Here is a 22791-nt window from a genome sequence, read left to right as displayed (position 1 = left end):
AAACCTGAGGGGGACAAGGATTAACGTTCCTCACCAATACGTTGTACTGGGAGACAGAGATGTTGTTGGGATGCACAGTAAGCCGGACACACTGCTTCATCTCCGAGGCGAATCTCCGAGGCTCGCTGGAGCGTTCACATCGCTCCTTCCGTGTGCACCTGAGCAAATGGGAACAGAGAGGGACAGAGTTAACACAAAGCCAGGTTGGGAGGGTGAGGATAGCCCTGGGACATGGAAGGAGAAATCATTTTGGATGGAAAGTCAACACTTTGGTGCCCTTTGGGACCGCACTTGCTGGAAAACCACACTTAAGTCCTGAAGCGCTCTGACTCCAATGTTAGCAGCCGTGGGATCGCTCAGCAGGCTGGAGAGTTGCAAGGACACCATGAAAGGAGGAAGGGTGTTGGGTGAAAGCCCTATCCCTTGGGTAGGATGCACAGCTCTAGAGATGCTCTATCTCTCTACCCACATAGCAGGTACAGTGTAACCTTCCCCTGGCAGCCCTGAAAACTGTCCTGTCCAAGGGCAGTGGGACATCTTACACAGGGATGTCCTTTTAGAGCAGCCATTCATAGTCCATGCTGTTTGGTCCTGCTGAGGAAACTGCAAATCTGCGGTACTTCTGGGCTGCTGGTATCTCTCTGCTGGGAAGGGGCAGCCTTCCAATCCATTGCCCAGCAGTTGCTAAGTAGTCCCAGGCAGGTTAAGGATTTTTTGGCATCTGATTTGAAAATGCCTGACTAGAGGTGCCCAGGATTGAATCTTGGTGCTCCCAGTTAGTGAGAGTTGAGTGAAATTGGTGAGTGCACAGCACCTGGGCTGTACAAGCCTACAAAGCTTACACCACGCATAAATTGTGCTTTCAGCACTGTCACTGTCTCTTGTCTCGTCTGTCCAGTGTAAACACAAGCCAGTAATGTGAACTGGTAGCAGTGCACCCTGTTTCAATCCAGATTTGCATTTGCTCAGCATAAAACACTTCTGTATTTTACTCCACATGCACTGCCAAGGCCATGGCTTCAAGGAAGACGTCTGCCTAGAAATCCACAGGGTTAATACAAAAGGACAGCTCCAACTGCATGCCAATTACCTTTTGCCATTAAGCTAATGTTATGGACTTGCACAGGGTGTCTTCAATGGATTTTGTTATTAGCAGTGCTATTACCCCCCATTAAAATCAGCTATAAAGACTAAGTGCGGATGTTAAATTATTCACCCACTCCCAGACTTCCGAGTCTTAGTTGTGAGAGCACGTGGGGGCTGCTGGAGGGTTAGTTCCAAGATCACCCCTCAATGTTCTTGCTTCCTGGAGCAGAGACTGTGCCTATATGCACGGGGATTTGCAGGCAGGGATCTAAGGCAAAACAGGCAAAAACAACCCAATATATGGCTGAGCCTGAATCTTACAAAGCTTGGGATCTGGCTTAAAATGTTAGGGCTTGGTTTCTCTCTACTGGCTGACATTAGAAAAAATGAGCACCCCAATTTCAAACTCAAATTGCTCCATCTTTCTGGTAGAGGAAAGTTTTGTATTTCCAGTGGCAGGAATCATAAAGGGAGATCTCTGCCATTCGCAGCACGCTCTCGGTTTGAGATTTGAGAGAGCAAGAACAGCATTGCAGCTCCCGCTCTCCCTTCCCTTGGAGCCTTCATCCCATTAAGTCTCCTTTAGCACTGCCGCATGCTGGATCAGGAATTTTAAACATGCAGTCTCCAGAGGGTTGGATGGATAGCTGATTAACTACTCCCAAAACTGTAAGTTCCCTATTGCGGAACGAAAGCTACGGCAAAATGCTGACCTGAGATTTTTGTAAGCACTTCTATAAAACAAATAGACACAGCAATCCCATCAAAGATCTGCAGGGCGTGGGAACTCCTCTCCTGAGAATAGCTTGGAAGGAAACCCTTTTGGGCTCAGTGTTAAAGCACAAGCGCCAAATTCTTCAAGATGTCCTGCTACGTCCCATTTATTTCCTCCAGCTGCAGCATGACAGAAATGTCTGGATTTTCTAAAATTAAACCAGCAGATACCCAGGCTCACTTCAAGTGCAATAGCACAGTAGGTTGCAAACACATCCAGCACATTTGCACAGGAGAACAACACATGGGTATAGGTTAAGCATCTAGGAATGTGGTTTGTATTTCCAGCCCCTCTGCTGAGCAGGAATATAATAATCAGCACCTTATCTTGCTGTTTACTGGTCATACACATTTAAGACATGTAATCCTTCAGACCAAAAACTCACTCTATATTAGACCGATGTGTCTTGCAGCCTGGATATCTGTTGTAAGGTGTGTTGCCATTCAGATAATGAAACGATGAAAAATCAAACCAAACTAAGCCTGGTTTTAATATGTTAAGGTTACAGTGTCAGGCTCTCGGGAATCAGGTACTGCCAGATTGAAAGTAGCTTCTGAACTCCTAAATCTGCTCCCTGTGCTGACACACTGCAAGCCAGACTTTAATTACAGGATCACACTTTATAATTCCTTTTTTCCATGGGTGACCTCAATTCTGCCACTTCCTAACTTTTGACTGTCTGACTTTTCCAATGCAATTTCTCGATTTAAAACAAAGTGGGGGGGGGAAAAACAAAAACACCCAGCTGAGCCTGATGCCTGAGTATGATGATGATGGGCGAGCTGTGCCAAGCTGACCCAAACCGAGCTGGGGTCTGGGGCACTGGCAGTGTTCAGGCTCTCGACTCAACATCATAGACCCCTTTCTTGAGGTAGCAGCATAACTCATCCCAGGTAACTGATCCCAGCTGCTGCATAAATCAAGACTAAAGGGATGGAGTCGCCCAACAGTGGGTTTTGCAGGTTTTTCCATGCAGAAAGGAGTGATGAGGGGGTCTTCTTCAGACCCTTTTGGTTCCCCCCATCTTCTCTTCCTTGACCACCTTATTTATCCTGAGCTGGAGCACGTGGAGCGTCCTGTGGGTTTACACACCATGCTCTCCCAGGTGTCTCCCCTGCACCTGCAACTGAGGTTCTTCAGAGGTAAAATGTGGACTTTTAGGGGAGCAGAAAAAGGTACAGACCTGTCATAAAATAACCTTCTCCCTCTAGTCTTCCTCTGCACTGCCAAAAACGTTCTGCCCCCAAGAGTGGGGGGAAGCAGCAGAGAAAATTGTTTCAGTATGTGCAGAGCAAAGTGTTGCCCTCCAGCATCAGCCTCTCAAATCCCTGAATGGTGTTGGCTGAAACGCAGAAACAAGCATGGCAAAGCACCCAGCTGCTGAAGGCAGCTGCCCACAGGGGACACTGCAGCCCAATAAGTTCAGCAATTTGTAAATAAAGGCAAATGGGACTTTTAATAAATAAGTACTTCCAGACACAAGTGCTTGCCTTAGAAAAGTGGTCACCTGGAAGGCAGCTGCCTGCACACGGCAGCTGGACTGTGAAAGAGATAATGAAATATCCCAACCCCAACTAATCATTTCTGTTGTCTCTGTTGAGAGTCAGCGTTTACTTTGGGCCTTGGGAGATTGCTGTGACTCTGCTGCGCTTTCATCTGGTGCATCTATTATGGCTTATGCAGAAAAAAATACCTTGTACTGACAATAACTGTTTCGCTTTAATAAAATATCAGTAACTCTAACATGCTGGGTCTGTCAATATGCTGAGATCACTTTCCACTGCCATATAACCTAATTCAATGCTATTCATGCTATAATTAGCTGGTGCGTAACTCCCACAAAGTGGCATCACATTACGCTTAAGACACCTAAAAGAGCATATTCCACTCCTGAACTTATTTGCATAAGATTATGGTGTAGACATGGCACTTCTCTGTACGTCTTAATAACACCTGCTATATCATTATCAGCTGCATCTTTAACAATTGCAAGTGTCCTGCTTCTGTCCAAACCATTAGTACAAACACTAAGAAACTGGTCCTACTGCTGAACCATGAGGAATGTTATTTCCTCCTCATCTCCCATTAAGAATAAATACCGCTCACGCTAACCCTCTGTTCACCATCCATTAACCAATTATTTTAATAATGTTAAATTAATACTTTGTGCTTCTATAGAATCTCTCATCTGAGGATCTCAAAGGGCTTTGCCTGGAGCTAATTAAACTTCACGACACCTCTGCGAGGCTGAAAAATTATCACGCAGAGACAGGAAAGTGAGGCATAGACGCATGCGTGTTGGAGAGCAGAGCAAAGCTCAGGTCTCCTGAGGATGAGATGAAGGTCCTGGTTTGGGACCCAAGAGATGACGGTTAAATCCCAAGTCTGCCATCTGGGACCTAAAGCAACCTACTGGGACCACATTCTGCAAACACCGGGTGCAGAGGGGTAAGGTGGTATTCCACCTCTGCAACGAGAAGTTAAGGCCTCATTTATCTTGCTAGGGTTTGGTCAAACCAAGCCCAGACTCACTTCACCACCTCCGGGGTTTGTCCCTTAGTGCCCAGTGTTAGGAGGCTTAGTCTGAAGCCCAGAAGTTTCTGGACAGCCTGAGCCTCAGTACAGCCCCAAGAGCTCCAAGCACCTGGATAGACCAGGCACAAGAAGGGTTAAGTGGGGTACTCCTCCACCTGCAAGCTCTTTGTTTTCCCTGTGCGCAGTGTGGATAACAGATCACGCTACCGCAGTTTTGCCAGCCTACCAGAAGACATGTGTGACGTGCATGCTTTCATCTGCCTTTGCCTCTCAGTGAAGACATATTTCCACCATCCAAAACAAACCTCTACACACAAAACCCCCTAAATCAAAAAATATGACATTTATTTTTCATCCTGTCCTTTTTTTGGCTGTATCTTTGTTTCCTCCATGCCCAACATAGTGGGTCCTGACCTTTGCTCCACCCTTACCATACCGTACTGCAGACCATCTCCATCATATTGGTTTACCCTGAAGTGTTTCTCTCATTCTTCTCTGGAGCATTGCACCTCCTCTTCCTCCCACCTTGGGCTTGTATCTTTGCCATCCAGACTTCACAGGATCTGGACTAATGGTGATAAAGTGGCTGTAACTGCAACATCTGCAGGAGATGAAGCTTGGTTCAGGATGCTAAAGGTGGAAGAAAGATATCTCTTATGACCGTGTAAAGGCTACGGACGGGGAGAAAACTGGGGAAAAGATGCCGTTTGCAGACAGAAGGGAGCAGGGGAGGTGCAATGCCAAGAAGTAAGTGATAACTGAGGGGTTATCGCTTGGGGTGAGACAAGTCCTCCAAGGGGGATATTTCTCTGCCTCTCCTGCTTCTTGTCCATCTCTCCATCCCACCACTGCCTGAAATGCCGGAGTTTGCTTTGGGTGACTCCTGCTTTCTTAGCAGAGGGAAATGAGAGGAAGGTGCTGGTGTGCTCTCCCCTCCCAAGCAAGGGTGCTCAGAGGTTGGCAGAGCTGCAGATGCTCTTAGGACCTGAGCCAGAGCATCCCTGCAGCTCCCATTTCTTGCACCAGGATGGAGAAACATGCTGCACAGAGAGCTCTACAGACCAAGGTCTCCAGCCCTCTGTCTGGCTATTCATTAGCAACAAACTACTTCCCAGTCCCATGAATCACAGACTCACAGAACGGTAGGGGTTGGAAGGGACCTCTGGAGATCATCCAGTCCAACCTCCCTGCTAAAGGAGGATCACCTTGCATAGGATATGCACAGGATGAGCTATAGGCTTTTCCCTTACCCCTACCTGCCAGCAAGGCAGCCCTTAGTATCACTTGTGATAACAAATTAAATGCATTTAAAAGGCAGGGTGGTCCTTGTGCCTGGCCTTTCTAGTGGTAATTATTTTCTAAGACATGCAAACCCCTGATAAGATCGTGCAGTGAGTTTCTCTTATCATTTAGGCTTGCAGGGTCTGAAGTGCTCAGCTGCCCCACAGACCCACGAAGTGGCCTGGAGCCACGAGGCTTCAGCCAGAGGTGAAAAGTTGTTCTGCTAATTCACATCATTACTCAGATCTGGTGGTTCCTGCTGGAGACCAAACTAACTGACACCCTGAGTGGGCAAAACAGACAGAAACAAAAAGTTTTGGGAGGAGAAAGGCGAGGAGGAAGTTTCTGTAATTTTTTTTTTTTTTTTTTTTTTTTTTTTTGGTGCAGAGGTGGAAATAGTGCAGTCAGAAAAACAGCATATAGTCCTGACTGAGCCTTTCTTGTTTATATCCATAGCTGTTGAGAAAGGAGAAGATTTTGATTCTTGTTTTTCTTTTTTTTCTTCTTTCTTTCTTCATTTTCCCAGAAGCAGACTAAAATATCCAACTTTTCTAATATGAGACAAAAAAAAATGTCAGTTTTCTGGCAATGGAAAAGTTCTTATCTGCAATTTTGTCAATTAAAAACAATTTTCAAGACAAAAGAGTGGTGATTGGATCTGATCAGAAATTCCTACTCAGAACAGAGGGGTTTTTCTTTACAAATGGTAATTAGCACATTATATATTTTTTTGTATTCAGGAAAAAAACACAATCTTACCATTTAAAAAAAAAAAAAAAAAAAAAGAATTCCCAGAAATAAAATCCAAACAAATTAATCCTTTTTGGAGAAGCCTCTCCATTTGATGCACAGTGCTTTTCTTTTGACTGCTTTCGCACTGCAAGACTCAAACCGGTCAGTGAGGTGGGCTCGTAGGGAAGAAGAGGGACATGAAGCATCTGGTTTTGATGCCAAAAGTGGGAAGGAGCAGTGTGAGAGACAGCTCAATGGTTTGGGTCAGCTCAGCAAACCGAAATGACACCCTTCCACCACTGCCAAACAGGTAATTTGCAGGCATCGCTGTTTTGCAAAAGGTTTTGACATTTCAGCTTTCCTTTCTGATTCCAAACGGTGACATTTCCCACTGGAGACAAATTCACTCACCCTTTGACAGAATAATCACACCCACTCCTTGCTTACACCTCCCTCCCTCCAGTGCTGGTGAACTTGATGTGACGGGGGGAACCAGTGAACACCCTGGTCACACCAGCAAGCACAGGCCACTGGGGCAGGATGGGACATTTTGATGGGACATAGGTTTCATGTTGGCATCCCCACGTGCCTCCCCAGTCTGTTCATTGCTAGACATTTTGTTGTGGTGTGGGGTCACTCACACTGAGGTCCTCAGCTTGTGCAAGATGGGAAATATTACCCCATCCCATTTCTCACCCCTTCCCAGTTCTGTGGTTTTTTGCTTGGACACAGTTTCCCAAGCTTTTCTCATGTCTCTTCAGCTCCTCTCCTTAAATTCACCCTGTCTTTCGGTCCTGCCTTCTTCTCTTCTCAGGTTGTCTCTCTGTCTCCTTGACTCTTATCATCAGGATTGTCATACGTCTCCTAAACTCCTCATGCCCAATCAAGAGAAAATAGGATATGGGGAAAGAGAACATGGTCATGGGTGGAGCAGGGATGGGGACATGAGGAGAGGGGAGGAGGGTGAGACAAAGGGACCAGAAGCCAGCTTGCACATCCCAGACTCTTTGTGAGGACAGAGATGTTCAGGGCTGCTGTGAAAACCCATATGGTCCAAGGCACAAGCACTACCACTTCTTCCCACCCTTCATAGTCTGACCTTCCCGCCACCTCCAGTGGTCTCCTTGCCCGGGCGTGTTGGATAGATACATCCAAAGAGAAAGTTCAGGAGGAGGGTAGAGGGAAACTTTCAGGGAAATCTTACTTAGGTCTCAGTTTGAAGGTCCTGAAATACCCAAATGGTCCCAGTCATCTTGGAGAAAGACAGGGCAAGAGACAATGATTTTCCGTTTCTTTCATGTCTTCATCTCCAAGGCAAAATCTGAGATTTCCCAGCCCAGCAAGAGCCCATGGTGAGGCAGGCTGCACTTGCAGGTGGCTGGCAAGGATCAAAATAAAGAAGCTCCCTCATGCCCAGCTCAGCACAGACCAACAAATTGGAAATCAGAGATCTAGTGGGGGATGCAAGCATAGTCCAGTAGCAGCTCTCCTTGCCACCGAGGAGAAGGGGCATTTCCTTCAAAATGAAATAACAGACAGGATGGCTGTTCCTCGAAGTCTTTGGTCTTGTACCACACTAGAATTTGTGTTCCAAGCAAAGCTGGGGCAGGCTCCAGAACCCAGGAGGCAAGAGGGAGACTTTTGGCATCACCCCATCCTGTGTTTTCTTCTCTCTACACAAAGCCAGGCAGCTCCTGGCTGAGGGTCACATTCCCCAAATGAGCACGGGCTGATGTCCTACCAGTCTCACCACCCTGCCTTCCCAGCATCACCCAAAACTCCCTGTCCCTGCTCTGCCCGAAGTTCTTGCTCAGAGGCCGGAGGGGATGTCTACTCAAAGACCAGCCAGGTAGGTTGGTGATGCCTTTTGCAAGGTGGTCAGCAGAGGGAGCTCAGTGGAAGCCAAGTAGAAACCCTCCTAATAACATTTTCTGCCAGGGCTGGGGACAGGAGTCTGGGAAAGGAACTGCAGGACACAGAGATGTGTGGCTCTGGGAGGCTCTGGAGATTCAAGCTATCTGGCTATGTTGGTCTGAATCAGTCTTATTAGTCTGGTCCCTCTTTCAGGATGAGATGCAATATGACAGCTTCATTTTATATTGGAGAAAAGTTTTCAGTTTCCCAGTTGGAAAGAAGGATAAGACAGGAACAGAGCAATTAAATGGATCTGGGGACTTAATAAAAGGTTTCTTTTAGCCAAAGTCTGGCCAACGTGTAGAGCTTTGTGTCTCCTGAGATGGCTTTATCACAAGGGGGGAGCAAGGCTGGGGAAGGAGGGAGCAGCTGAAATTTGCCTTTCCCTCTGCTGGAGCCAAAGCAATTTTCTGGCTGGAGTCAGGAAAGGGAAGGAGATTCAGTCCCACTCACATGTAAAGTTTAAGGTCAGTTTTAGCAATGTTTTGACATTTCCAGGTTCCCTCAGGGTCCTAAGAATAGGAATGCCATAAATGTCGAGACGCAGGCATAATTGACCTTAAACTTCACGTGGTGATGTGGTGAATAGCCATCCCTCCCTGTCTGCTCTTTCTGGCCTCCAGGTTGCCCTCCATTCCTGCCAGAGGACAGCTGAAATTTAGCTCTCCCTGGCATCAAGGAGTTAAATTTTTTCCACTGTGTGGAATACTCCATTCAGGACAGAAAGGCAGGAGATGCTACAGGGAAAGAAGGACAAATCTGAGCTGAGATCATGCACAGGATCACTCTTGGGAAACCTGTCCTGGCAGTGAGAGGAGGGGCAGCTTTCCCAGGAAATTCATATGTTTCCAAGGAAGGATTTGGACCTTCGTTTTCATTTTTGGCTCTAACCACGAACAGGCTCGCCTCCCTGAGAAACCTGGGCATCAAAGATGAGCGTGGGGTGATCATTGGGGTGACCTAGGGAAGTCAAAGATGTGGGGTTTTTTTATCTGGTGATATTTGGGAACCCAGAAGTCTGTGGATTCTGTCAGAGTCATGGAAAAGGTAACTCAAACGAAAGCTGAAATTCACTCTTTGGAGCTTTGCATGTCCCCAGGGCAAATTTTTAGGGACCATGAGCCACAAAAAGTTTCAGCCCACAAACCAAAGCTCACTCCCACCCCTGTTCTTTACAATGTCCCAGTAGACACAGTCCTGGGGTGAAAGACCAGAAGTCCCCTCCATCCTTGGGCTGCCACTTGGGGAGGGAAACACCACCCTGCCAAAGCTCCTCTTTCCTGCACATCTCCTGCTCGCCGCCACTGACTCTGTCACTTCGCCAAATAGAGTGAGGATGCTAATTGCTCTGCCTGCTAATCTATTCTAATGCATGGTAATAGAAGCCGAGTTTCTGCCCTGATAACTCTCCCGGCTTATGCTGCAGAACAGCAATCCCACAGCCCGCCCGTTATCTCTGTCCCCAGGTGGGCTCCTCCCTCTATCGCAGCAATTGAATAAGCCCACCCCCGGAGCCCCGCGGGGCGTGCGTGCAAGGGATTTACTCCTCCATCTCCCACCCTACAAAGCCAGGCACTCCATAAACAGCATCCCTCCCCGCTGCTTTGGGGGATTTCATGCCCCTTCTCCTCCCCTTCACCCCCCTCCCCAAGTTTCCAGAGCTGCAGATTGTCTTGTCCGTGCTAAAGCTTGCCTGGGGGGGTCCTGGGTTGGTCCATCAAATGCAACCTGCTCCTCAGCCCCAGCCTGTGAACAAAGATTCAGAGGTGGCCCAAGGACCACACCAGCTCATGCACTACTGGGGTGCAGCCACCTCTGTAGGCAAATCCCTGATGAGCATTTTGATGGCTCATTCAAGCCTGAGATGAACGGGAACATTTCACATGCAAATCCCTGGAAACTTGGAGCCTTTGTCCAATGAAGAATTGCAAATTGTTTGCTGGCACAGGGGGAGGAGAATGTGGAAATGAGGGAGGGGGTCTGTGGAAGGGATGTTGAAATACACTCCTCAGCTGGTACTGCTCAGCATTACAGGAAGGCTCTGTTCAGCCATCGTGTTCAGAGAGACCTCAAAAAGCCCCAACAAGCTCTCCAGCATCAGTCAGCAGCTGGGATTGAACAACTTTGGGGTGGGGACTTGGCTCCGGGTGGGTCCCAGCCTCAGGCTGCAGGTGATGGTGCCATTTCAACCTGGATAACTCTACATTAATTGTCTTCAGTTTCCAGTGAGACCCATGCCATGAAGTTAGGCTGCCCTGATGAGCCCTGGCATTTGTCAATTCCCATCCAACACTGCAAACTCACTTGAAGCAGTGACTAGCAGCAATCATGCTGGAAATGCACAGGTCCCTGGAAGAAACCTCTTCCCATTGTAGAAGCAGTCTGGAAAAAAAGCCAAAGTTTGACCTCTGGGAGGATGGGTATCACCTGCCTTCATCCACTGACCTTTTCTAACCTCCTGCAAGGGTCAAAGACACAAGGAAAGGACATCTCTGAAGCTGCAGGGTCTCTGCTATGCTGTCCCTTAAGTCACAGCCCTCTGACTCCTTTTATTGCTGAACTAACCGGACAAAACACAAGCCTGGAAGCTAAAGGCAGGAGGAGAATCTCAGAGCACAAAATCACAAGCAGCAGGCAGAACTCAAGCCAAAGGCACACATGTGAACTGCAGTCAGTCCAGAGCACTGAGGTGGTCCACAGGAAAGAAATCACAGGAATCTGCCTAGAATGGTCTTTTTTCCATCTGCCCATAAAAGACTGGGCTTCAAATGAAGATGGAAAAGCCCCTGAAGATTGAGCTGAAGGCTACCTGAGTAATACAAGCTTTTGTCTCTGAGGAGGCAGTAAAATAACTCCCAGCACTGAATTAACTTACAGTCATTTTAAAGAAAATTAAAAAAGAAGAAAGCGAGAGAAAGGGAACAAGGTTGCTAGATAAGGCAAGTAATTAATGAACAAAATTACTTTTCCCAGAAAGCATCCTATCATGGTGCTTCCTATTCATGCTAATAATATTTGTGAGTGTCTTCCCCAGAACCCGGGTAGATAACACCTACGCTTTCCCGCACTCCTACATACTCTCCTCTGCAAGGGCTGATGCAAATAATTTGTTCAAAGAGGCTGAAGTTCTTTGTTCATGGCCCAATTCAGATGCCTCAGAACATCATTCCTGAATTCTTCGTGAGAGCTTCTCTCGAGTAACTCCAGAGAAATGTATTTGGTCTTTTCCCTATCACCATGGTCCAAATGCCAAATATCTGTTGGTGAATATGATAGGAGGTGCCCAAGCCTTCAGAAAAGTAAAATTGGAGTGTGGTGCTCAGAGATTGTGGCTAATCCCAATCAGTGGTCCTGAGGATTCCTCATGAATCACTGCCAAGACTGCAGTGAGACCTAGATATCCTACAAAATGGGTGGGAGGGCTTGGTGCCACTTCAGCCTCACTTCCTAAAGGACAAATAGGGCCAGAAAACTGCAAATGTGGAGCACAGCATCTGTGTTCAAGGAGGTTTGCAGGGAGGTTTGGGGAGCCATGGGAAGTACACTGCAAGGGGTCCCCCACTTATACAGATACTGAATCACTGCCAGACTCAGCCAGCATGTAATTTAATTGCTCTTTTGCTGCTAGCATCTGCTGTCCTGACATGGGGAAGCATAGCAAGAAGAGAGAAAACATTTCCATGGGATAGACTGATTGGGCTTGAAGACTGTTTATCGAAATCCCCCACCTCTAGAAATCCCTTAAGCCGAGCAGTTTTACCCAGAAAGGTGCAGGGCATAGGGGACCCCACAGAGTTTCTCAAACCAGGCTTTCCCTCCCCACTGCTCCTTTTGACCTTCATCAATATCTACTTTTTCACATCACTCTTCATCTCCTTCCCTTTCCTCCTCCTCCTGCCCACGTGCATCCATCCATCTGCCCATGTACCCCAGCAGTAGAGCCAACAGACACTGACGTCTGCTGTAGCTCTGGTATTTGCTTTTGGCAGAGACAGTTCCTCCCTCCGGGTCCAAACTTTCCCCGTGCTCTGCAGCAGTACAATTAGCAGCCTGAAAAACCACGGGATAGCACAGAGAGAATTACATCGAGTCCCCATTACCATGCAGACCTGGAAAGGGACATCTCCGGCTGCCCCATGGCTCCAGTTGGAAAGCAGAGGCACTCTGCACAGACAGTTGAGCCTCACTGGCGAAAAATAAGCCAAGGAACCTCTTAGCCCAGGCTTGACTGTCTCATGTGATGTAAAATCACCATGATGGAATTTGCTGTCTGAAAGAGACAGGCACCCATGCAGTCTCACCAACTCTGACCAGGTCTGAAGCTCCCAAACCACTTATAGGGAATTTGTCTCTTCGGAGTAATGAAAAAGCATGGACTGAGCTGGCTGCACAGCCTTCAATAGGTGAACTGTCTCATAGGTCATAAGTAAAGGATAAAATGTGCTTACATGGTATTTTTCAGGCCCTCACATGACTGATGCACAGGCTTTTGGTCAGAGCTAGCGTTTCTTAACTGCCTAAGTCAGGATTTCACCCCAACTCCAACACAAACAACAATAAAACCCCTGCTCAAAGCATGCCTCATGCTGACTTTCACAGATCAGCTCCTTCACCCTGTGCACTAGGAAAGGGAATTTGGGTGGCAGAAGAACAAGAGAAAAAATAGAGCAAGAAGGATTTTAATGTTAGTCTCACTGCCCTTCTCTGCCCATGCCTGCTCCAGCCAAAAAGTCAGAGAACAAGCTCAGTTTCCCTCTTCCTAAGCATCTTCTCTCTGCTAAACACTAACGGGCACATCAGGCAGCCTGAGTTCCCTCTGCAGTGGTTGCCTACCCAGCAAGGAGAGAAAGTTGGCTCTGGAGAGAGGTTTGGAGTTGAGGAAGAGTCCACCCAGAGCCAACCCATAAGAAACAGAAGGACCAGGACTTCAGACAACCCTAGAAATGATCCCTACCTGATCCTTCTGCTGCATCAGCCAAAAGGAGTTCCTCAGGTTTTATCCCCCTAAAACACACGAGGAGCTCCTAGTCCGGTCTGGCACACCCCACTCAGCCTGTCCCTCATACCATGAGGCATAGGAAAGCAGTCCCTGACCTGCGGCTTTGCTGGGGATCTCAGCTAATGCTCCAGCTGCAAGAAAAAGGCTGTCAGCATGTGATGTATGAATTTTCCCTCATCCGTGCATGGCTGGAAGGGGTGGGTTAAATGCTGAAAAATTGCTATTGTGCTGTGAATGACCTCCGGCAAGCTGGGTTGTCAGATGCATGGCAATAGAGCCATTTATTATACATTCCAGGTGTCCATCTCCCACACAGGTTTTCCTAGTTTCCTTCCCTTTAAAAGCAGCTAGTTTCTAGTGAAAACTTACACGGTGATCCTCTCTGGGAAATTCTGAGACTACTGGGTGCACAGGATGTGACAGTGCACCTCAATGCTTTGACACAGGCTGTGAAGTCATGATAAGGTGGATCCAGCATGGGTAGGTGGTGGGAAAGGGCTGGGGATGCTGAAAGAGGTAACAATTCAAGTGCACTTTTGTGATGTTGTCTCTCATGCATAATCCACTTTTATGAGACACATCTTCTCCCAACATAATTTTTGATGGACAAGAGTCCAGCTATGCCCACAAAGAGAAAGAGAGTCCTGCTAGACTTGGCGTCCTCTAGGATTAACTCTATAATGTCCAGTCTAGAATCCTGTATTCAAACCACCCATCTTATGGACTGGTGGCAGGACTCAGGTTTTTAGGTGCATCTGGAAAGGAAACAATCATCTGGTACTGCACACTGGGGGAAAGACCAGGCAGCAGAAACAGAGCCCATGGTTCATTTATGCTCTCAGGTGGGTTACAAATTAGGGAGAGGACTCTTTCAGACAGCCTGGTTGGAGCTAGAGTCAGGCTGATGTTCTGCATGCAGGGAGATGGTAGCACAGAAATGTCTATGCTATGTGCTTATGGTGAAAAGGTAAAAGGCAGATTTGGCTGAAGTGCATGAAGCCCCACAGTCCTGGTTTCGGCTAGAATAGAGTAAATTTTCTTCCTAGTAGCTGGTATCATGCTGTGTTTGGGATTTGGGATAACAATGGTGTTGATAACACACCGATGTTTTGGTTGTTGCTAAGCAATGCTTACGAAGTCAAGGACTTTTCAACTTCTCATACTGCCCAGCCAGCAAGGAGTCTGGGAGGGGACACAGCCAGGACAGTTGACCCCAATTGGCCAAAGGGATATTCCAGACCACATGACTTGGGGGAAGCTGGCAGGGGTGTGATTGCTGCTCAGGGACAGGCTGGGTGTCAGCCAATGGGTGGTGAGCAATTGCATTGTGCATCACTCTTTTTGTATATTCTTTTATCATCATTACTATTACTATTATTATTACTACTATTATTATCATTATTATTATTATTATTATTATTATTATTATTTTATCTTCCTTTCCTGCCCTATTAAACTGTCTTTATCTCAGCCCATGAGTTTTACTTTTTTTTTGATTCTTCTCCCAATCCCACTGGGGGCAGGGGAGGAGTGAGTGAGAAGCTGTGTGCTGTTTAGTTGCCAGCTGGGGTTAAACCACGACACAAACTTAAATGATCCTGCTCCAACCTGCACAACCTGCTGAGGGAAAACAGAAGTGGGGGCATCAGCTGGTGGGACAGGTTGTAGTGTGCTCATCCTCACTCATCCCTGACCCACTGAGACAGCAAAAACCTTCACCACTCAGATATAGGGTGGGTCTGGGATCCACTTGTGCAGACAGCTGCCAAGCCCAGGATGCCTAAGCTCCTGACGGTGCAGATGTCTTGGTGTTGGAGGAGGCTTGGACCAGCATTTATCTCAGACTGCAGATGTGTTCTTGGGAGCATGGGTAGGTTGGCAGAGCCAGAAGACAAAGGTGCTTGGTGCAGGCTCCGACCCATCCCTTCCCCTGCCATAGCCATCCCCGCAGCCTGGGGTGTTAAGCATCATTTGAATCTGGTGCAGCACATGAGGTGAAGGTGTTATTATTCAAGCCACTGGTTCCAATGAGATTATCCAGACTAATGGAGCAGCTTGCATGGACCTCCTCTAAGCCTGAATTTTCACTGTCAGAGAATCCCCAGTCAAGTGGAAAATTAGAAGGAGAAGGGAAGAGGGGGCTGTGGAGGGGAGAAGGGAGGGGATGATTAAGTTCTCTAGAAATTAATTCATAACTAGAGAAATGGAAATAATAACTCCCCAAGCTGATGGACAATCCCCAGCAAACACATTTCAATTTGGAAGCCAGCTTTGCTGCTGTTGCATCGTTTGCTTTCTGGCTCACGCTGCTTCATTGATTTAATTTTCTACTCAAGGTGTTGACTTTGTCCTCGGATTGTGGCTTCTGCTTTCTCTTTTCCAAGGCTCAAGCAGTCCAGAGCCCCCTCACTACCCCTGGCCACCCAACCTGCAGCACCTGGTGTTGGGCAGGTCCAGTGGAGAGCACTGGCTGGAAGTGAAGGTAGAGCTGGAGTAATGCGCTAGGGAAGAGACAGGAGGAAATGAAAGGAAGGAAAGGAAGGAAGAACCTCAGGTTTTAGTGCTATCTAGTTTTTTCTCCCAGGAATGGATCCCAGCACTCAACAGGTTTAGAAGCTCTTGTGCAAAGCACGCATGCACGCTCACGGAGTTCACAGCCGCCACCAGCCTGTTTCACCCTGACAGCAAAACGTGCATGTCTCTTTGGTATATTGTGATCCCACACACTGTCCAAGGGCAAGACAGGAATTGGTCAAAGCCTCTAGACTGTCAAAGCTGCCACAAGCAGTTTGCTGGGTGAAGCAGCTTCTAAACACAGTTGGATATTCAGCTCAGATGCAGCAGGGCTCACCTCCATGGCTTTATTTAATAGCTGACACATACAGCAGCTTTGTCCCCCAGTTGTGAGACATATCACGGTACAGGCTCATAAATGGTGTCCTGTGGCCTGACTCTCAACAAACCGTGTCCTCAGCCATCAAAAGCCAAGCCTGTTGCCCAACAACTGTGTGGACCTGGGAAAATGCAAATAATGCAGAGCTTTTGGTCCGGAGATGTCAGGACCATAGGTTCAACTGAATATCAGTCAATGAACAAAGACGTCGAGCAGCTGCGGGTTCCATGCGGGTGGAATTGCAGCAGGGGACAGTGGATCTCCAGCTGTGAGGGGTTTCTGAGCACAGAACTCTGCTCAGCTGCTTGGCAGGGCTTGCACACACACACACACACACACACACACACACACACACACACACACAGAGCTGCCCCGAAATGGTCTTGAAATAGGGCTGGAGAGAGTTAACAACTGTTTACCTGATTCCCCAGTGCAGCTCGGTAAAATGTTACTGCTTCCCAGAGGCACGAAATATAATTTTGCCTTAAAGGTTAATAGTATTCTACTCACTGAGGAAAGAAACGAGTGCTTGAAAAGCTCTTTCATTAGGATCCCAGCCTGCTGCACTTCAGATGGTACCCAGGGCTCTGACCACCAAGGGGAGCTGGCCTCTCCCAGCCAAAGCCTGCTCTCCCTCTCCTCTCACCTACACAGCCAGCGTCAGCAGCTCTGTTTGCAAGAAAGATCTCTTTCCAGGGATTCAGAAGTTTCTAGCACCGAATTTAAATTAAAGGCAGTACTCATGACCTGGGGCAAGAGTGAGTGCCTTACTCATGAAATGCAAGTGATGTTTCCCCGTGTTTTGTGGGGATTTATTATCCTTACTAACAATAAGTGCACAAAAACAGAGGAAAAAAAAAAAAGCCCAATCCTTGTGGCAGGGAAGAAAACTGAGAGCCCTCAGCAACCAGAGGCTGCCTGGGAAGAACTGCCCTGAGCAAGCCCACTCCTCGCTGAGTCGCTGGCCCTTTCCAAGCACACGCTCAGTAGCATTTGGAGGTACGGTGTCCTCCTGCTGCAGAGCGGAGGATGCACCCACAGCTGCCAGGCAGTTGGTGAATGGGAAGATGCTTCAGTGAGGAAGCTCTCCCGGAAGAAGATGATGCTGGAAAACAAGGCTGCTACTAGCTTATGTGTAAATACACCAGGTTCTACGATCCACTTTCTGCAAACACAGTGGCTTTAGCTCGTCTCTAGACTGCCTGATCAGAGACTGTCTGATCACGCAGACACTTCCTAGGTCCTTCCGGGGTGTGAGCGGCATCTCATGGTGTCTTGCTATTGTCTGTGAAGCCTGTTGCAGGATGAGTTGTTCTGATCCCTGGTTGAATCAGATGGTGCTGTGTACGCGCTTGGTCACATTCAGTCTGCTCAGGCTGCCTCTGCACGTGAACTGGGACTGACACTTGTGTGCTGAGGGATGTTGAGCTCTTGATGTAGACTCTCTTCCAAACACAGACTAGCAGGTCAGCTGTGGGGACATCAGGCTGACCTGAGCAGATCCGAGATTGTGTAAATTGTCAGTGTGTGAGTCTGCAGCACACAGACGGCTCAGAGCCTTCTGCTTCGGTCTTGCTTCTGGGTCTCTGCTGCACAATGCCTCCAAAATCCCTGCCCTGGGCTTAACATCAGCCATGAAACAAGCTGACGGTTGCCCTTCACCCAATTGTTAGCAATAGACATAAATGCAGAATAGTCATTGAAACAAATATAAAATACAGGGCTGTTCTCCAAGCTCCGTGTCTCCTAGACTGACACAGGATGCAATGCCAGCACGGTGTCTTCTGAGCCTCCCAGCAGATCCATCACCTCCCCCAGCAGCTCAGGAGAGGACGTGAGCCACAAAAGGCAGCAGAAAGCTAATCCGTCTGCTATATAAAACAGCCAATAATATGCAGGACATTTCCTATTAACCACCACACATCCAGACAATTACTCTGATTGATTCCAATCAGGTTTTACACCACGCTTTATCCATCAGCACAAAGCTTCACTGCCTGTTAATATCATGGGGCAAACCATTCTTAATGGAGACTGCCAAACAGAATAGCGTCAGCATTAGCAGTCACAAGAATTGATGAAGTAAATGCAGCGTTAGGATGGCCGGGGTTCTGCAATCTCTGTATGGAAAGTGCAATAAAAAATCTATTAGAGCATCCACACAACAGCAAGCTCACCAATAAATCTCCCTGTGTTCTGAATAAATTTCTAATCTGATGGAAAGGACCGAAGAGATACCTTGATATATATGTCTTCTACAACCAGGATTATTATGCGTGTGTGATACCAGTGTGATGGATGGGTGGATGGATGGATGGATGGATGGATGAATAGATAGATAGATAGATAGATAGATAGATAGACAGACAGACAGGCAGATGATCTGGTTCATTCTTTGCCTGCCTTTTATCTGGGACTGGGAACTTTTCCCCTCTCTCAGCTCAAGCAGAAAGGCTGTCATCTTCATGGCTGCTTTTTAACGTGTTTGCAGTAGGCACAGTGATAAAAAAAGGAGGCCGCTGAATGTAAGAAATACAGAGGTGCCCATGAAATTTAGAGATATTAACCAACTATTGCCTTCTCCACAAGCGGAGGAAAATTATTTTCCCCTCTTCCCTGCCCTGATGGAAAAACTCACTGTGCAGCAGAGAATGAGGGTGCACGAGGAGGATGCTGTGAGCCAGAAACAGCAAGGACAACTGAACTAGGAACAATCATAAAGAGGCTGTGACCCCAGGTAGACCATGGGTGCATGAAGAAAAGAGACATCAGCAAGGGGAAGAAATCATCCACAGAGCTCCTGTTTGCATCAAAACACGCGGATAGGAGTTTACATAGCACTTGAATATAGGTCATGTGTGAGGTGTGTGTATACACACACACACAATGTATACAGAAATCTATATAGCTATCTAGAGAGAAGAGAATAACTCTCAATCCCCAGCACTGAAACAAGCCCCTGCTGAAGAGAATGAGGAAGGAAGGTCCCTGGGGGGGGACACTGCAGGGTGAGAGCAACTGTGACATTCCTTGGGAGGGAGGAGATGGCAGAGCCATTCCAACAGCCACTGCTAAAGACACCAGATCCCTTCCAACCCCAGCAAACAGCCACTACCTCTCCCCAGGAAAGCAGCAAATTAGTGACACAATAGGTCCAGCCCAAAAGCTTTGGCTGTGCCAGTTCCACCACCATAGGCACCTCTTACCCATTCAACCAGAAAAACCTACAATCAGGACATATGTCCCAAGTCACTTCCTCTGCTCTGTATATGTTTTTCAATCATCTTCTATAGGCTGTTTTCCAGTCTCACATGCTTTATTGATGTGTTTCTGCCTCTTCTATTAGGAAAAGTACTCCACAAGCAACTGAATCTCCATGTCATGGATTTCCCTGATGGCAGTCTCAGGTGACAGGTTATTGCCAGGTTACTTCCAATGAGCCACACTGCAGAATCCCTGCCCCACACTGATCACACCTCCACTACCCTGTTAATTGCTTTACCTGCAATATGTGGAGTTAGCTACTCTGGTCATAAGGAAGGCACGTTCCTGCATGCACAGCCTGCTATTCAACAGGACTTTATTCAGAGTCATGGGCAAATGGCTAGTAGCTGGGGAGTTGTCCTTGCTCATCCCATGGCTGAATGGTTCCAGTATGGGTTAAAATCTTGGTAGCACTATATACTCTTGTATTTTGAATTCACTAGAACTACAAATTACCAGCACTACTGTAAACTAGACCTTGATCTCCAGTGGATGTTTGCAATTCCCTTTAGAAACTGTTTTCCCCCAACACCAACTTTCTGATTTCTTTTCTCCCTGACTTGATCAGTTTTCCACATCTTTTTTCTTTCTCAGTAGAAAAAAAAAAAAAAAAAAAACAAACAAAAAACAACCCCAAACAAAACACTTCCAAAGTGCTATCAATAACATGCATGCAAAATACCTTTGACCAAAGCCCTGGGTTATTTTATCAGATGTCGAGGAGAAAGAGGAATGGCAAACAGCCCAGTGCACTGATCGGAAAAACTGGTTCAGCTTATTAATTTGAACACCTGGCATTGGCTGTCTTGTGCAGCAAGGTCCATAATATGGATTCCAAATAATTAGAGGAAGGTCACGGACAGGTACAGACCTTCTGCCTTCACTGAAGCAGCCAGCTCAGGCACACTGGGTGGGGGATGCTGACCTCACATACATGTGGAGGCCTCATTTCTAGTCAATGATTCAATATCTAATTAAAGTATGCGCAGCACCCATGCAGTGATTTGTTGGCGTTGCTCTAAAGAAACATCAGTTGGACCAGCACTTTGTGAGAGAGCAAATCCCTACTCCCACCCAGCAATATCCTGCTCTCTGGTCTGCAAACTCCCCCTGAAGTACAAACTTTTCTCTTGTATTTCTGTAATAAACTTGAACTGTTCCCTCTGTTTTCATGAATACACTGATATTTAAAGGAAAGAATTAGGGATTTCTGTCCATGGCCTTGCAAAAGAGGAAAAGGATGATCTTGGAAGATCAGCCAGATACAGGGAGCCCTGGTTCCTTCCCTAGGCACAAGTCACATACGCTGCAAAATTCAGAGTAGAAATCAGTACATCAGGTAAGTGATAGTGCCAGTCTGCAATGACACATATACGGACCTGGTGAAGGCAGTGGAGAGAGAGTCAGAAAGCTTCAAAGATATTTAAAAACTTAACTCCTTTGGAGAAATAATCTCCAATAATCTCGAGAAACACACTCCAGCTAGGGAGCTTTCCTTGTAACACGGGATGAAAGTCTGTGCTACTGGTGACAGGGACTGTAGGGTGCTGGGTGATGCCTGCAGTCAGTGCCTATTTCTATCCTTCTACCAGGTTGGTTTTTTTCTTCCAGCTTTTCACCAGCCCTTCAGACACAGCTCATTCTCAGTTTGTGTTTACTTTATAGATTTCTTTCCTTACTTTCACACTCAAATCATTAACAATTATCACATGCAAAGAAAGGGGATCCTCAGTACCAAGAAGTCGATGTCTGGAGGTAGCTGTGAAAGAGGAGCCAGCAGCAGCAGCAAGTCAGATCCCTCTTTGGCACAAGAAACTTATCTTGTTGAAATAGCTCTTCCTCTATTCCCAGTCTGACCTAAACAGATGCCCACCAACCCAACCAGTCCATCCATTCCCAGAGCTCACAATGGGCACAGCTCTCACATGACAGGGTGAGATGCAGTAACATCCATATTTGGATATTTCTCAAATCTAGGAGAAAAAAAGAGTCTCAGACCCATAGGTATCCATTCAGTAATTCCCCGAAGACTGCGTACAGCTCAGGGATTTCTCCACCCTCCTATCTCTCACGACCTTGTCACAATGACTGGCAGGTTGGATTTTAGACCAGCTTGTGGCTGTGACATTGACACACCTCGTGCTGGAATCGTTTAGATAAGGGGATAAAGGTGTCATTCAAAATCCATCCTTAAAGCATCACCCATCACACATCCAGAGGAAATCAATAAATCCAGTACACATCCTCCCTATATGCCGAGAGGAGGTATAACTTTTGAGTGACCATTTTTCAGAACGGAGAACCTGGGATCTACAGGAGAAACATCACTTGCCCAGTGTGCCTCGGTGGCAGGGTTGTAAACGGAAACCAGGAGTCCTAATGCCTGGTCCCCAGGAAAAAGAACACTTCATAAAAGGCTCACCATGACAACACTGATACAAACTTCATCAACTGCAATCAAAGGCAAGAAAACAAAGGACGAGACGGAGGGAGACAGCAAAAATGACTGACTGGAGATGAGCTGAGCACACATTTTAATGGGTATTTGGACTCCCCGCTGTTGCTGCTGAAAGGCTTCTGCAATGATCTTGGCTTCCCCTTCATGCAGTTACTGAGCTAATCAAACACAATTCAGCCTGGCACTGGACTGGTCTCCAACAAAAGCCACAGCTGGTGAGGGGGAGATGGAGTTTCTGAGCAGGACCATGGGGAGGCTGAATGGAAGAGAAGCCCCCGCTCCGGGCAGCATGGGGCAACTGCCAAACATCATCTCGTTCCAATGCCATGCTGGAGCCAAAGCCAACTCCAAGGCGTGTTAAGCAGGGTGAAGAGCAGTTTAGCTACTACGTCTCTGCAAAGGGCTTCCAGACACATCCTGGCTGGACGGGCATGGCAGAGATACTCATCACACTCACCCTATATCAGCTGCGCTGTGATTACTCCGTGTCGAGCTAATAAGGTTACAGGTTAGGAGAACTTTTATTTAAGAGATGTGCAAACTCATGGTGAGAGGCCTTTGAAAACAGAGGGACATAGAAATGGCTCTAAGAGCTCAGCCCAAGTATCCGTATAGCCATTCATTCTGTCTCTGACTCCCGTAATCAGATATTTGGGTGGACAAAAAATTAAAACAGAGATTATAGAGTGAAACTTCTCCTGGTTTAAACTCCAAGCTTTCAGCAAGCAGTGACATGGGGACTGCCTGGCATGGAGCCTGCAGTGATGTCATTGTATTGAGCAGCTCTCAATAGATCTTTCTTTCATTAATTTGTCTAATTGCTTTTCAGACAGTTGTATTTCTGGCCTCTATAA

The 22791-nt window shown here is 47.1% G+C and overlaps 1 protein-coding gene across 2 annotated transcripts in view; it reads right to left on the bottom strand.

The window, feature by feature from the left end:
* The window catches only part of PLXNA4 (plexin A4), a 454032-nt gene that overhangs the window by 118545 nt on the left and 312696 nt on the right, over positions 1-22791 (bottom strand). For both annotated transcript variants that reach the window (XM_075757480.1, XM_075757530.1), the window contains exon 6: positions 35-158. In XM_075757480.1, coding sequence (XP_075613595.1) covers positions 35-158 — 124 coding nt within the window. The remainder of the gene's footprint in view (positions 1-34; positions 159-22791) is intronic.

This window comes from Balearica regulorum, chromosome 1 (assembly GCF_011004875.1).
Source record: "Balearica regulorum gibbericeps isolate bBalReg1 chromosome 1, bBalReg1.pri, whole genome shotgun sequence".
NCBI lineage: Eukaryota > Metazoa > Chordata > Aves > Gruiformes > Gruidae > Balearica > Balearica regulorum.
The sequence above is the reverse complement of the archived record's forward strand: the minus strand, read 5'-3'. Positions and strand labels throughout refer to the sequence as shown.